Consider the following 16,826-nt stretch of genomic DNA (forward strand, 5'->3'; position numbering starts at 1 on the left):
ACGGCAGATCACGGACATCTGATTGATTTTACTGCACCGTACTTAAGTGAAAGTATATTTGTTCAGACACATCAACACGCGGTCTCACACATGCACTTACTCAGACATTCTGGAATAGGAGAAAAAAAAACGCTTTGGCTTGTTTGCATTTCTGTAAACCAATCACAATGGTCTGGACGCAACAACTTTGGCTCTGCAAAATAGTCTCAGGAAGGAAGTTGTTTAGGTGGAACATTTTCACCCCGATAGAAGAAACCCCATCTTCATGTTGACAGTGAGCAGGGCTCAGCTTTAACACACACACACACAGGTGCGGAACCTATGCAAAGTTACTCTAGGATAAATAGGTTTGAAATTATTTTTACAACTGAAATACATTCTTTTGTTATTACAAAGGGAAAGTACCGAAAAAAGGTATCGTTGGGTACCGGAACCAAATTTCAGGTTTCAGTACCGGCAACGGTAAAAATGTGAACGGTACCCAACCCTAGCCACATGTAATATAAAATGAAGTTAACTGTTCACACAATAAGGTAAAATGAGCTATTTAAATGAGCTGCATACATGGCTGAACGTAATTTGCTCTCACCAGTGTATCACCCTGTGTAACATTACTTCGTCCGCAGCAATCCTGCCACAGTCAGTCCCAAAACATCCCAGTTAGATATAAAATGGCATAACGTTAAAACATATTCTTTGTAAATCTTTACAATTATTCCCAGAAAGAACCAACCAGGCCTGCCTTGTTGCATGATCAAAAAAAACGTTTTTTTCAAAACTTGCCATTTTCAGCATCAAAGTTTGTTGTTGTTTCCCAAAACGAACTGAGTTTTGCAAGGCGAGGAACATCTGGCGATTTTCTGGTAAATGAACTGTCGTCTATTGAGGCTACTGTGCATGTAGCTTGTAGCTCCAGTTAATGACATTTTTGGCTTACATTTTAGTAGTAATTTTTAGTTTTAATGCGGGAGATACTTCACACTCTGAAGTCCTATGGATTGGTCAGCTCATCAGTCCTTACATTTTCTCCATTCAAACAGAACATTTGAATAAAGTAAAACATGGTAAACTATAATTCACTCCCACCTCCCATTAGTTCTTCTAACCCTTGTATCATTATCCATGCATGTTTCCCCCTTGGGTCTACCAAAGGAGCCCTCCGCAGACATCAAGCTGGCGACCGGAGCAGGAAAGAAGGGCAAGAAGGAGGAGGAGCAGCCTGCAGCACCTCCTGCAGCTGTTGCAGCAGCAGTGAAGGAGGAAGAGGAGGAGGAGCAGCCTGCAGCACCTCCTGCAGCTCCTGCAGCACCTCCTGCAGCTGCTGCAGCAGCAGTGAAGGAGGAAGAGGAGGAGGAGCAGCCTGCAGAACCTCCTGCAGCAGTGAAGGAGGAAGAGGAGGAGTATGTGGTTTTGGACCACAGAGTGGTGAAGGGAAGAGTAGAGTTTCTGCTGAAATGGAAGGGGTTCTCAGAGTAAGTATGAGCCTATAATATTAATACCCGGTGTTCTTGGTCCAGAGAGAGAGAGAGAGATTTATTAGTATCTTGTTCATTTACAAATTGCAAATAATCTACAGCATAAATTTCGGCATTGTATCGTGCTCTCAAAGTTGAAGGTTTGGTATTTTGACACTAAGTTACAGACCCGCAAATAACCTTACAAAATGACAATAGAAAAAATGGAATAATACTAATTAGCAATTAGAGTGAAAATGTATTGCCTAAAAACAAAGCCTGAGGAGATGTTCTTCGGTCTGCACTTACCTTTCTAGTGAGGATAACACATGGGAGCCGCAAGACAACCTGGACTGCCCCGACCTTATCACCGAGTACATGCAGAAACACGAGGAGAAGAAGGAGAAGAAGGAGGGCAAGAGGAAAGTTGTCAGTGAGGCCTCGGGAGACTCAGAGGAGCGAGGGAGCAAGAGGAAGGAGGAGGTGAGCGAAGGAAGGAGGTTACTCCAGACTGAGGAGTCCCAGAAATCTAATCTGAATGTTAAAGCTTCGAGCAGTGATGGACGGGCTCTCGCGCCTCTGCGCACCTCTGCGAGTCGGCGTTACCGGCGGACACCGCTCCTTGCGACCGTGCATTCGCGCGGCACTCAGACGCCGCAAATCGTCAACAATGAAAAGGGAACTCCCTGCCGAGTTCAACGATAGCTCACACAAGACTCTACATCATACGGTTCATTAGCTGTGAAAAGGGGCGTGGCAAAAGCGTAGGGGGCGGGTCAACCATCACCAATTAAAAAGGAACTCTGAGTTCAATTATACCTCACACAAGACTCTACGTTAGATGGGTAAAGTTGTAAGAAAGGGGGGGTGGCTTAAGCATTGGGGGTGGGCCAAACCATCACCAATGAATAAGGAAGTCTGTGCTGAGTTCAATGATATCTCACACAAGGGTCTACATGAAACGGGTCATTAGTTATAAAAGGAGTGTGGCTAAAGCATAGAGGGTGGGCCAAACCATCACCAATGAAGAAGGAACTGTCTGCTGAGTTCATTGATACCTCACACAAGACTCTACCTTAAACGATTCAAATGTTATGAAAGGGGGCGTGGCCTGAGTAAGTGGGCGTGGTCATATTATAGGGGGCGGCTCAGTATCACATGCAAACCACACATTTTGAGTTTCATGCAAATCTGATGATGTTTTTCATATAAGGCAGATTTCCTGTTGCCAGCGGGGGGCGCTATGACCAAAAGTCAATTTTGGCCTGTAGGTGTCCTCAGGCCTGGACCCTTGTCAATCTTGAGAAATATCGGGCAGATACGACAACGTACGCTCAAGTTACAACAACTTCTTTGTTCATCGCTAAACACTCAAAATGGCCGCCACGCCCACACCGTCTGACGAGTTTGTTAAAGTATAGCACCTTGACTTTTAGGCCTACTTCCTGTTGCCACTAGGGGGCGCTATGACTTTAAGTAAATATCGGCCTTTATTTGTCCTCAGGGTTGGACTCTTATGAATCCTGAAAAGTTTCGAGGTAATCGGACAACGTACACTCGAGTTACACCCACTTCCTGTTTTGGCGGTGAAACGCACAAAATGGCCGCCCCGCCACGGCCACGCCCTATGACGAAAAGTTTTTCTTTTAACAACTTTTCATCTTTAACATCTTAAGATGGTACAGACCGAGTTTGAAGTTGATCGGATGAAATCTCTAGGAGGAGTTCGTTAAAGTGGCCCAAATCGCACTAATTTCGAACTTTGAAATCAAAATGGCGGACTTCCTGTTGGGTTTAGGGTATGGCTCTAATGAAGTTTTTTGTACATCTTGACATGATACATATGTGTACCAAGTTTCGGGCCCTAATTAATGAATATTAATATTGTGCAAAAAAGGAAGGAATTTAAATGATTTATTAAAAATTCAATAATATAATAACAATAATAACTTATTTCGCCAGTAAATTGCTGTTAAATGACAAAAACGGATGAGAAAGGGTATTTTACAATAACTTTGAATGCACCACAACGTTTACCCGTTTCAAGTTAACGCAACATTTACGATATATTGTGCAGCCCCAGCTCTAACTGTTAATTTGTGCCAACGATTAGTAGCCTAATCCTTGGATGGTATGATTATGACGGTTTCAGTTCAGAGCAGTGGTCAGTAAATGTATATTTTTAGGCTGCTTACACATTCAGTCGGTCCGTGATCGTCTGCCTCGCTTTCTCTCGCTGTTTCATTACAGCGGCCGTGTTTCTTATTTACAAAAAATGTGTTTCACGTTATCATACTTCCATAAGAAGCTGCTTCTCACTCTGTGAGAATATGCATGAACAATGCATATTCTCTGTTCTATTATCAGTAAATCTGTTATCGACCTCGCGGTCAGTTGAGGAAAGCCGTGAAAGCAAATTATATCATGCTTTGCCGTCGTGAAAACGCAGAACGCCAGGATGTTCTGATCAGTTATCCTGGATTTATAAATTCTACTGTTGTGCAATACCACTTTAACAACACATTGATTTCATGTCATTCTGAGCCATTTGGTTACTTCTAACAATCCATTTTTGTAAGCCTGGGAGGTTACTTAACACTATTTAAAGGTCCCATGTCATAAAAATGTCACTTTTATGAGTTTTTTTTAACATTAATATGAGTTCCCCCAGCCTTGGTATCCTGCTCTGCCTTTGAGACAATGAAAGCGCAGATGGGCCAATCTGGAATCTGCTCCTTAGGAGGTCATAAGGAGCAAGGTTACCTCCCCTTTCTCTGCTTTGCCCGCCCAGAGAATTTGGCCCACCCATTAGGGAGAGGCATTATGGCTTTCCAACGAGCAAAGTGGCAGTTGGTCAAGGCCACACCCCCACCCTCCACCTTGCCCTCCCCCCCCCTCTCGCCTCCTCAATAGCTACAGACACAGAAATGGCACATCCTAAGGAAAGCTCATTGTGGGACTTGCTCTAGTGGCTGTAATTCTTCTGGTTGTTATCCCTCTCCGAGGCAGGCTCCTCCGCTTCATGTCTTTATAACGGAGCTAGCTAACCGGAGCTAACTCCTAATCAGAGCTAATGGTTGCTAACCGAGCCTTCAGTTCTCCGTGCCTGTATCCATTAACTGTATTTATGGACGCAAGCCTGAATAAAACCCTTAATTATATTAAATTGGTTGTTTGAATGACAGAAATCTGCTCAGATGAGAACTTAATGAGTGCAACAGGAAATGTATAGTACAGAACAGTAGGCTATGTTTAGGAAGCCACATCATGGCTACACTTTTTCGTCATTTGTTTAAAATTTAATGAGCAATTTGTTGTTTTTTAGCAAAATACTGACAGCAGCAGAACTGAGTAGGCTACATTTTAATATCTGTTTATTTATCACAAGTTATATCAGCGATATTCAACAACGTTACAGCATGTCACATATTTTCCTCATATCGTACCACCTTGATAACTACCCTGAAATTGTGTCAGATGGCGCATAGTGTCGCAATATTTTCATTTGTATGTGTCATCTTTTAGTATAATTTGTTTAATATGTAAATAGGTTTTTTTCTAAATGACCTGATAATGATGTGTAGTCATTGTTTTCACCTTCTTTTGACTAGTTTATAACTGAACCCATTATTACTAAACCTAGCCATCACGCACCGCGCTGTCACATCCTGCGCCACACACCACCGCCAGTAAATTCTAAACCTGTGGGAAACACTGAGAAGCGCCCGATTTCATAGTAACATGTCTGCAATCAGTAAAACTTTACCTTTATTTTGACATCAAATTAATTTATATATTTCAAAAGGTTTGAATGGGATTTAAAGGATGAAAAATACCCAGAATGTATGAAATGTTTGTGTTATTTTAAAGTCCATCCATCCATCCATCTTCGTCCGCTTATCCGGTGTCGGGTCGCGGGGGGAGCAGCTCCAGCAGGGGACCCCAAACTTCCCTTTCCCGAGCAACATTAACCAGCTCCGACTGGCGGATCCCGAGGCGTTCCCAGGCCAGGTTGGAGATATAATCCCTCCACCTAGTCCTGGGTCTTCCCCGAGGCCTCCTCCCAGCTGGACGTGCCTGGAACACCTCCCTAGGGAGGCCCCCAGGGGCATCCTTAGCAGATGCCCGAACCACCTCAACTGGCTCCTTTCGGCGCAGGAGCAGTGTGGCTTCACTCGAGCTCCTCACGGATGACTGAGCTTCTCACCCTATCTCTAAGGGAGACGCCAGCCACCCTCCTGAGGAAACCCATTTCGGCCGCTTGCACCCTGGATTGTTCTTCTCTTCTTTTCGGTCATGACCCAGCCTTCATGACCATAGGTGAGGGTAGGAACAAAACTGACCGGTAGATCGAGAGCTTTGCCTTCTGGCTCAGCTCTCTTTTCGTCACAACGGTGCGATAGATGGAATGTAATACCGCACCCGCTGCGCCGATTCTCCGACCAATCTCCCGCTCCATTGTCCCCTCACTCGCGAACAAAACCCCAAGGTACTTGAACTCCTTCACTTGGGGTAAGGACTCATTCCCTACCTGGAGAAGGCATTCCATCGGTTTCCTGCTTATTTTAAAGTTACCATGGAATTTCTGACTGAAAGTAAAACTGAAGAGATTGAGCAAATGTTTTAGTTTTTAAATTGCCAATCATTTGAATGGGGAAAAATGTAGAATATTTCTGAACTTATAAAAGTTATGAAAAGTACATTTGCTTCCATAATAACATGTCTGCAACCGGCACATATTTACCTTCATTTTGCGATAAATTGTTGTATGAAGAGTGAAAATTTTGAGTGAGAACAAGTCCAGGGTTTAAGAAGGTTGTTCATTAACTCTCACTCTCTCTCTGTTTGTCTTTTGCAATAGAAACAGAGAGGAGGAGAGGGACCCAAACGTCACCAATCTCAACACTGTGACAAATCCTTCACAACATCTGGATATTTAAAGATTCATCAGAGAGTTCACTCTGGAGACAATCTACACAGCTGTGATCAATGTGGGGCAGCTTTCACACTACAGAGTACCCTAAAAATACATCAACGCATTCACACTGAAGAAAAGCCTTACAGCTGTGATCAATGTGGGAAAACCTTTTCTGAGAGTGGTCACCTTAAATCTCACCAGCGTGTTCACACTGGAGAGAAGCCGTACTGGTGTGAACAATGTGGTAAAACCTTTTCTCGGAGTGGTAACCTTAAATCTCACCAGCGCATTCACACAGGAGAGAAGCCGTACTGGTGTGAACAATGTGGGGATACTTTTTCTAAGAATGGGGCCCTTAAAACACATCGACGCATTCACACTGGAGAGAAGCCGTACAGCTGTGATCAATGTAGTAAAACCTTTTCTCAGAGCAGTAGCCTTAAATCTCACCAGCGCGTTCATACTGGAGAGAAGCCGTACTGGTGTGAACAATGTGGGGAAACTTTTTCTGAGAGTGGGGCCCTTAAAAAACATCAACGCGTTCACACTGGAGAGAAGCCGTACTGGTGTGAACAATGTGGTAAAACTTTTTCTCAGAGTGGTCACCTTAAAAGACACCAGTTCATTCACACTGCCTTGTTGTGAACATGTTTCAGAGCCAAGCTCCCATATAGTGAAAATAGGGGTCATACATTTTAAAGTGATGGTTCGGAGTAATTCACCCTAGGGTCCCTGCACCATGACCTCGAGGCCAAACACCCCCCCCAGAAGCTTTTTTCACCTGGGTCTAACACTGGGCGAGTTAGCGTAGAGTAGCGTTAGCCGCTGAGTAGCTTAGCGTGGGGCTAATGGACCCACGTTTGTATCTCTTAAATGACCCCACTAATAATGCCCGAAATGATACCAAAGGTCTACACTAGTATATATAGGTTATGCTCTCATAAAACGATGGATTGGAAAGTTTGTAAGTACACCAGAAGTTTATGAACACTTGCCTGCTCTCTTCTGCTCTCTGTTGCTGCTGCTGCTACCTGCAGTTAGACGAGTGCTTAGGGCCGTCTATAAATTACTACACCGAAAAGAGATACAACAAAAATATGTATTAATTTAATTATTAAATAAGGTAACGTCTCCAAACTTACCTCAATTATTACTTGTCTCTTGCTAGTTATATTACAGCACTTACTTTAAAAAATAAGTTAAATTAAATATTTTGCTTTAAATATTTTTGTTGCACCTCTTTTCGGTGTTGTAATTTGTAGATGTCCCTAAGCACTCGTCTCACAGCAGCAACAACAACAGCAGAGAGCAGAAGCCAGCCGGCAAGTGTTATTTACATAAACTTCTGGTTTACTTACAAACTTTCCAATCCATCGTTTTATGAGTGCATAACTTATATATACTAGTGTAGACTTTTGGTATAATTTCGGGCATTATTAGTGGGGTCATTTAAGAGATACAAACGTGGGTGCATTAGCCCCGCGCTAAGCTACTCAGCGGCTAACGCTACTCTACGCTAACTCGCCCAGTGTTAGACCCAGGTGAAAAAAGCTTCTGGGGGGGTGTTTGGCTCGAGGTCATGGTGCAAAGGACCCTAGGGTGAATTACTCCGAACCATCACTTTAATTAAAGAAAAATGTATACAAAGGTATAAACATCTATACAAATGTATACATATGTAATAACAACATAACACATGTCACATGTTATTTAAGGCCCTTAGAAAGATATAATCTGCAATTTTAGTTCAGACCATCCCATAAAAAATTTTCAAACAATCAATTGAAAGTAAAAGTACCATACACTGTTAGTTCTGAGGGCCATCTTTCTTTTCTTCACAAACAAACAACGGTTATAATGCAAATCAAGGCCAAATCATGTGTTTTGACTCCATAAATGGGTTAGACCTAGGGCTGGGCGATATGGAGAAAATCAAATATCACAATATGTTTGACCAAATACCTCTATCGATACCGCAAAGATATTGGATTGTTGACTATTGGTGCTTTCACAAATTATTTACACAATGCGATTTTAGATAATAAATCACCAGTAATGTGGATATAATGACTAAGTGGTTAAGGCAAATAATAGAACAGTTACAACAGTCTGGTAGTTTCAGAAAATGACATCACTTTACTGTAATGCAGCCTTTAAAACCAGGAAAAGACACTTGCGTCATATCACGATATCCAAAATCTAAGACGATATCTAGTCTCATATCACAATATCGGTATAATATCGATATATTGCCCAGCTCTAGATAGACCCATAGACTGTTAATTATATTAATATAAACAGACCCTAATGTTCACAGCCCAGACTAGCAGCTAGCTTCTACACCTAAGTAGCCCATATGAGCTAATTAGATGTAGCCTATGTGAATTAATTTAGCCAGTCTCTTACATACCTTGTCCTGGAAGGGGTGGGCAATTCATTTTCCCAATGGGCCACATGAGAAACAGGGACTGTTGTGGAGGGCCGAACCAATAGGCTAAACTTAATTCTGCTCAATATTAATTTTATGTCAGGCGACACAGTCTCAAACGTCTCTTTTTTCCCTCTGGGCATATTAGCGCAGCAGAGTCCACCAAACACTCTCTAATAAACTCCCCTTCAGAAAATGTCTTACTGTTTTGGCGATTTTGTAGTTTGTCACAAAGCTGGTCTTGACTGCTGCATACCTGGATGACTTGCTGCTTTTGAGGGATAAGCGCTCATTTACGTCCGCTAACATCTCCCACTCAGTTCGCCGCTCGCCAGAAACATTGCAGTTCTTCTTCTACTTCTTTTTAATTGCAACTTGCAACCAGAGAAGAAGAAGCTGCATATGTTCGGGCAAAATAAAGACTGATGGTGCATTACATAGACAGTATATAAGAAGGTGCATTACAGGCTATGGTCTGGTGTAGTCATTCCAGGCGCGATTGTTTTTTTTTTTCTCTCCCTTTCGTGTTTTTTTTTTTTTACTCCGTAACGGATGGGATTTGTAATGTAGCGAAATACAATTCTTCAGTTAAAATGTAATCAAGTACATTTTAAAATACCAATTTTTTTAAAAACTACTTGAAAAATATAAAATACACACAAAACTACTGAATACAGTAACGTGAGTAAATTTAATCTAATTACTGGTTTGGAAATAGTAACGCATTAGATTAGTAAACCGCTTGAAAATCAGTTGGAAATTCAGGGAGAAATTATGATTGCATTAGATTACTCGTTACTGAAAAAAGTGGTCAGATTAGAGTAACTGGTTACTAAGCAACATTTTACTAAGTAATGTTACCAAGTAACGCGTTACTGGCATCATTGATTGTCACTTAAGATGAAAAAAGCTTTAATCAGAACATGTCTGCTACTGCTGCTTAAAAATGACTTGAACAGTTAATGTGTTTAAACTGCGTCTGTGCGCCGCCATCTTGGCAAGGCAGCTTTATTTGTATAGCACATTTCAGCAACAAGGCAATTCAAAGAGCTTTACATGAAACATTAAAAAACAATTACAAACAATTTCAAAGCATTAAAAGACAAAAAAATAAAATGTCAAGAATAAAATTAACAGTGCAGTATAAGAATTTTAAAGAAAGAGCAGTTAAAAATAGGTTATTTAAAGAATGGCAACATTAAAAAGATAGGTCTTCATCCTGGATTTAAAAGAACTGAGAGTTGCAGTGGACCTGCAGTTTTCTGGGAGTTTGTTCCAGATATGTGGAGCATAAAAACTGAATGCTGCTTCCCCCTGTTTAGATCTGACTCTGAGGACAACAAGTAGACCTGTCCCAGACGACCTGAGAGGTCTGGGTGGGTCATAGTGTAGTAGCAGATCAGAAGTGTATTTTGGCCCTAAACCGTTTAGTGATTTATAAACCAGCAAAAGTATTTTGAAATCAATTATTTGAGGCACTGGCAGCCAGTGTAGAGACTTCAGTACTGGAGTGATGTGATCCACTTTCCTGGTTTTAGTGAGGACTCGGGCAGCAGCGTTCTGAATCAGCTGCAGCTGTCTGATTGATTTTTTAGGGAGACCTGTAAAGACACCGTTACAGTAGTCAAGTCTACTGAAGATAAAAGCATGGACAAGTTTTTCCAAATCCTGCTGAGACATAAGTCCTTTAACCCTTGATATATTTTTAAGGTGATAATAGGCTGATTTTGTAATTGTCTTAATGTGGCTTTTAAAATTCAGGTCTGAGTCCATGACTACACCAAGATTTCTGGCTTTTCTGTTTTTAACATTGTCGTTTGAAGATGAGTGCTGACCTTTAATTGTTCCTCTTTTGCTCCAAAAACAACCACCTCAGTTTTTTCATCCAGTCGTTAATATGTTCAATGCACATATTCAGTTGTTGTATTGGGCTATAATTCCCTGGCGATAAGGTTATGTAAATTTGTGTGTCATCCGCATAACTATGGTAACTTATTTCGTTGTTTTCCATAATTTGAGCAAGTGGAAGCATGTAGATGTTGAACAGAAGAGCCCCCAGAACTGAGCCTTGGGGAACTCCGCACGTCATATTTGTATGCTCAGATGTATAATTACCTATAGACACAAAGTAGTCCCTATTCTTTAAATAGGATTCAAACCACTTTAGTACTGAGCCAGAAAGACCAACCCAGTTTTCCAATCGGTCAAGTAATATGTCGTGGTCGACTGTATCAAATGCAGCACTGAGATCAAGTAATACTGAGACTGAAATTTTGCCACTATCTGTGTTTAAGTGGATGTCATTAAAGACTTTAACAAGAGCCGTCTCAGTGCTGTGGTGTGGTCGAAAACCTGACTGGAAGGCATCAAAACTGTTGTTTAGTGATAAGAAAATGTTGAGTTGTTGAAAAACTGCTTTTTCTATGATTTTGCTTAAACATGGAAGGTTTGATATCGGCCTATAGTTGCTCATTAGTAACGTGTCTAGATTGTTCTTTTTTAGGAGTGGCTTGATGACTGCAGTTTTTAGGGCCTGTGGAAAGATCCCTGAGAGCAGAGATGTGTTTACAATCTGTAGAAGACCAGAAGCCAAACAATTTGAAACATTTTTGAAAACAGCCGTTGGTTGAATATCAAGTCAACAGGAGGAGGTTTTCAGGTGTTGTATAATGTCTTCCAGGTTGTTATGGTTGATCGTATGAAATTGTGTCATATTGGATTTTGTTTTTTGTGAACACTGTGACAACACATATCCTGTACTTGATATGGAAGCACGAACTGTCTAATTTGCTGAATTTTGTCTGTGAAGAAGGAGGCAAAGTCGTTGCAAGCCTTGGTAGAAAACAGTTCAGATGCTACTGGTACTGGAGGGTTTGTTAATCTATGGACGGTAGCAAACAAAGCACGTGAATTATTATTGTTTCTGGCGATAATGTCAGAGAAAAAGGACCGCCTTGCATTTTTTAGTTCCAAATTATAAATGCGAAGTCTCTCTTTATAGATGTTATATTGGACCTGGAGATTAGATTTTCGCCAACTTCGTTCAGCTTTTTTAAAATTTCTCTATGGAGATCCTTTCTTACCAGAGACAGCTTTGACCTTATTGGGAGCAATAGCATCAATAACATTTGAAATTTTACAATTGAAATTATCTACAAGCTCAGTGACTGAGACCCCTGAGAGGGTGGGTGTGGAGGAGAAAAGCTGGATGAATGATTCACTGGTGTATTCAGTGATATACTGTTTTCTGATTAACTTTGTTTGAACACTTTTGGGCACAGAGATAGTGCTGTTAAAGAAAACACAGGAATGATCAGAGAGAGCAGCATCAGTCACCACAACCTTGGCAATGTTCAGACCCTTGGAGATAATCAAGTCCAGTGTGTGCCCCTTATTGTGCGTGGGCTGTGTAACATGCTGAGTCAGTCCATAGCTCTCAAAAACACAACACAGTTCTTTGGTGCCTCGGTCCTGGGGGTTGTCAACATGAATGTTAAAATCACCAGCAATAATTACACGGTCAAAGTTAATACAGATTATAGACAGCAGTTAATTAAAATCGTCAAAGAAGGATGCACAGTATTTAGGTGGCCTGTAGATATTTAGAAGTATAGCTTGAGGGGAGGATCTTAGCTGAAGAGCCACATATTCAAAAGAAGCAAAATTTCCATAAGATAATTGCGTACATTGGAATAAGCCATTAAACAAACTGGCGACTCCACCTCCTTTCTTATTCACTCTATTCTCACTCATACAACTGAAGTTAGGGGGGGCTGACTCAATGAGAACAGCAGCACTGTTATTATGGTCCAACCAGGTTTCAGTTAAAAACATAAAATCAAGATTGTGCTTAATAGTAAAATCATTTAGTAGTGCTAGGGTGTGTTTTCATTTTTTGTGACCGACTGTGGCTGACGAGGAATGGATGTTAAGTTTGCAAAGTTTGCAGTTAAGTGCTTATTCGTTATTCTTTTTCAATACCCATCACAACATAAATTGTGTAAGAATCTAATACGCAGAGCCCAGGCTTGTCTTGGCTACTAGGCATGCAGCCTGGACCCGGCCCATATCAGTTAATGCTTGCTGCATTTTGCACACAAGCATCCTTATCAGTTTGGGGAGAAGGAGTTAGCTGCCGCCCTTGAGGGGACGGAGGCGCCTGGCGTCTTACTTTTGGCTGGGGGCGAACGGTGGGAGAAGGAAGGGGGGCATACTTAGTTCCAGCATTCACCAGCTGCTTCATCTGGTCAGTGAATTCCAACATGGGGATGGGGGAAAGACGGGGGAGCGACGCATCCTCAAAGGCGTCCTCAAAGTCGTCATGGTTGTTAAAGGGGTTTGAGGAGTGTTTGGTTTCCCATGGAATGGGGAGGGCGATGGGTCCTCGTCGGGGTTGGTAAGGGGGTTTGAGGAGTGTTGGACAGCTGAAAGGGGGGGCTGAGATTTCTTGTCTCCGCTCTGTGGTGTCCCATGGTCAAATCCTTGCTCAGGTGGGGGCTGTGGTGGATCACTGCCGCACTTTGTTGTGTCTTTCTCCTTTGTTTTGTTTGTGTTGATTTATCTTGTCTCGTGCCCTTGGCCGAGGGAGTAGATGGGTGGTGCAGAAAGTAAAGTAGGCTAGAGGTGAACAACTTTACTCCTGGCTTGTTAAGGAAGAGTCCGTCTGCTTTAAAAAGATGTCTGCGGTCCCAGAAAATGTTAAAAGATCCAGGATCCTGCAGCAGAGCAGCAAATCTGTTCTCCACCTGCACACTCAGTTGTTGGGGAGGCATTTTGCTGCTAATTTTTCCTTTTGCAGCTGTCCATGGCTGTGACCTACTAAGCATAGGGGTTGAAGAGGTGCTCTGCCTGGGTGGTAATGCTGGCCAGCCGGTCGTATCACAAATCTCAGGGCGCTGTGCCCTGCCCGTTAGTCATCCTCCCAATTCCCAGGAAAATGATTTACTTTCGTTCCACAGCTCTCCTGTTTGTTTGGGGTCTTGCTGGTGCTAGTTAGCCGTGTGTTAGCATGCTTTTGACCATTGTTTTGGTTCAGTGGTAAAGTGGTGTCATTTCCACAAGATCTGTTCACTTCCACGTTTACTTCTAACTGTTAAATTTTGTTTTCCAGAACTGCAATCTTCTGAAGGAGTTTGTAGTAGTCCTCTATGGAGAAGGGAGGCGTCTTGCTGCTAATTAGCTTTAGCTACAGTCACTTTGGGACAGGCTTGAGCTATTTGTAGGCCACGCTCACGCAGAAAAATGTTGAAAAATGGCAATAGCCTACTATGCCTATAAAAAATGTATAGTCCAGTGATTTATAAGTATCCGGAGCTGTTGCTCATAGTTTCTCTCAGAGGGAAAGCAAGATTATCAGCAGAAATATGCAAGCAGAGGCAGGAGCAAGCAGCAAAGCGTCTGCACTGTAAGAAGCAGGAAGCTCCTTTTGGGACGAACAACTGATCTTAAAGACTCAGAAAAAGATAGTTGTACTGCTTTTGGATGTTCATGTGAAAGAAATGCTAAACTAAGCAACATGGCATAACATTTCACAGATGAAAAATGTGTTTTACAATATTATATTATTACTAAAGTGTTGAATTTAATATCACAAAAGGTAATATTAATCATTATTTTAAGCTAACAGTAACTTAAGAGACTGTCCTGAGCTAATGCTAGCTTGTGTCAGGTTATGTATGTTTTGTTGTGTAAGTGATTATTAATATCTCAGTAAAATGCTGAAAACGATGTTTGTCATGTGTGTCACTGAACAGTTCCTCACATCATTCCCCATAGACCCCCATGTGGAAAAATCCAGACTTTACATCAGAAATATATAAATGTTTACAGCCTGGTACAAAAGAAACGGTTTTGATCTAGGAAGCTAATTTCGTACTTCATAACAACTGTTTATATAACTCACCTGTTTAAATTGTATAAAGGCTTAAATAAGCAGACTCTCACTAGCTTCAAAATATTTTGAAAAAGTTTGGTAAGAAAGTCTGCATTTTAAATTGAATCAACTATCCTGTATTATAAATACATGTCTGACATTTGTTGTAAGACCGCTTGAAAATCAGTTGGAAATTCAGCGAGAAATTATGATTTTAATTGTGGATAGACCTTCTGCCTCCATAGAAACACATGCCTTAGGAGGAGCACAATGTTCGTTAGGAAATGGCCGCCGTGTCAAAATATCGCTCCAATAAACAGCAGCGGCCAATGTGGTGTCTAGGTATAATATATATATGGTATCCCAGAGGCTTCTTCAGTGGATTAGACACATGAGAACAGCTGGTTGTATTCGGGGGGAAGTTTGCGAGCTTTTGGCTAATTCTGGGATTTTTAACCCATGTATAATTTGTTTTATGATTTTTATCTGTCCTCTTCTTAAATAAACTGAATTGAATTTAACTTTGACATTTAGTTTCTTATTTTACAGGTTTCTTTTTTATGGCACTCTTATGACATCATACTTCAGTTTATCACAAACATGAAGGAAGGGTAAAAAATAATCTGAAAAGTAACTACAAAATGCATTTCCTGCAGAAAATGCTTGTGAATGCTGAAAAGCTAAATTACTAAAGTTTAACTAGATTGCTGGCTTTAATGTGAAAGAATGGGAAGCAGTAAGAATAGTTGGAAAAGTTGGAATAGTATTAATTAGTTTACATTTCTTTAACATGTTAACACCAAACGTATGATACTGAAGTGGAATATTTAAAGGTTTTCTGAAAAGCTGTCACTACACTGAGTTGCAGACTTCAATGTGAAGAAGGTGAAGTTGTGCAAAAAATGAGCAACATTGGAAACTGTTCTAATTAATATGAATGTCTTTAAAATATGAATAATAATAATATTGTATGAAATATCTGCGCCACTGAACTCCTTCGTTCTGTGCTCATTGCTGAGCAACAATCTGCTCCTGCACACGCATTACATATGGATCGGAAAGTTATCATCCATTAAACCAGATATTTAAGTCTGTAAACTGTGTGAAAGGTTGAAACTGCAGGCTAGTAAATGCTCTGTTTTTGGTCCACTGGCTATCACCACACCAAACTAAATCTTTTCAGATTGAACAGGGTGAAATCAAATCGGCGGTAGATCGGGCTGGGTTTACCCAGTCTAGTTCTCACCTGAAGGGAACCAAACTCTAGTTCACTTGGAAGAGAACCGAGACCCCGTTATCAAGTGGACCAGAGTTCAGATGAGCTTCCACACCGCCCCAAACCAACCGGACTATCATATATATATATATATATATATATATATTTTCTATGTCTTTACACACCAGAAACATGTCTGATGCCTTGTATGTTTGCCATTGATAAAAATGAAATAAGCAGTAGTATACTTCATGTTAAACATCAATACATACTGATTTGATTACAGCAAAGACAACGACAGCAGTATTGACAGCAGAATAGGCTACAGAATATTTCGTTCTGTATTGACAGGTGCAATATTTGAAAATCGATAATTATTTTTTTAAATTACATTTATATCTGCATTTATAGCCTCTTTCCGACCAAGTAGTTACAGAAACGTAGTTATAGGAACACTCCACTTCTAACCAGTTCTACTAAATACTCTTGGCCATAGGAACTGGTAGGAGGGGTAAGGGAGTAACGCAAGCATGGAGACGGTCTTCATAGCGTCGTCACTTGACTTTAGCTCCACGTACAAACACCCATTTGCACTAGCTCACTGGAGATTTTCCTGACGATTTTAGTGTTTCTTGTGGATCCTTCCAGTTCCCTCTGCACCTCCTCGTTGGCGTACACTGGCAGCAGCGCCTGCATCTCCACATCAGTCCACTTTTCAGAGTTCAGCATTCTGTCCATTCTCGTAGTAATTCACATAGTCAAGTAATTCAAGTATGTTTTGCTAACACAGATGGCATGGCTTTTACAGATGGTGTGCTGTGGGGGCGTGACTAGGTCACTATGCAGGAAAGGGGAAAAGACCCTGCCCTGAAGTAGGAGCTGGAAGAGTTACAGGAACTTAATAATCCCCAAAATTGGTCCAGTCGGAACACAAGAAA

The 16,826-nt window shown here is 41.3% G+C and overlaps 2 protein-coding genes and 1 long non-coding RNA gene across 6 annotated transcripts in view; all 3 read left to right on the top strand.

The window, feature by feature from the left end:
* LOC120571707 overlaps positions 1-1,297 on the top strand; it is a 20,625-nt gene extending 19,328 nt beyond the window's left edge. For both annotated transcript variants that reach the window (XR_005641270.1, XR_005641269.1), the window contains one exon: positions 1,153-1,297. This is a non-coding gene — a long non-coding RNA (uncharacterized LOC120571707). The remainder of the gene's footprint in view (positions 1-1,152) is intronic.
* LOC120571101 (zinc finger protein 664-like) overlaps positions 1-16,826 on the top strand; it is a 416,820-nt gene that overhangs the window by 119,806 nt on the left and 280,188 nt on the right. The window lies entirely within an intron of this gene.
* On the top strand, positions 1,455-7,129 carry LOC120544531 (gastrula zinc finger protein XlCGF7.1-like). The gene is made up of 2 exons (XM_039778353.1): positions 1,455-1,472; positions 6,316-7,129. The coding sequence occupies exons 1-2, from the start codon at positions 1,455-1,457 to the stop codon at positions 7,015-7,017; spliced, it is 720 nt and encodes a 239-aa protein (XP_039634287.1). The 3' UTR covers positions 7,018-7,129.

The sequence above is a fragment of the Perca fluviatilis genome, chromosome 2 (genome assembly GCF_010015445.1).
Source record: "Perca fluviatilis chromosome 2, GENO_Pfluv_1.0, whole genome shotgun sequence".
Classification (NCBI taxonomy): Eukaryota; Metazoa; Chordata; class Actinopteri; order Perciformes; family Percidae; genus Perca; species Perca fluviatilis.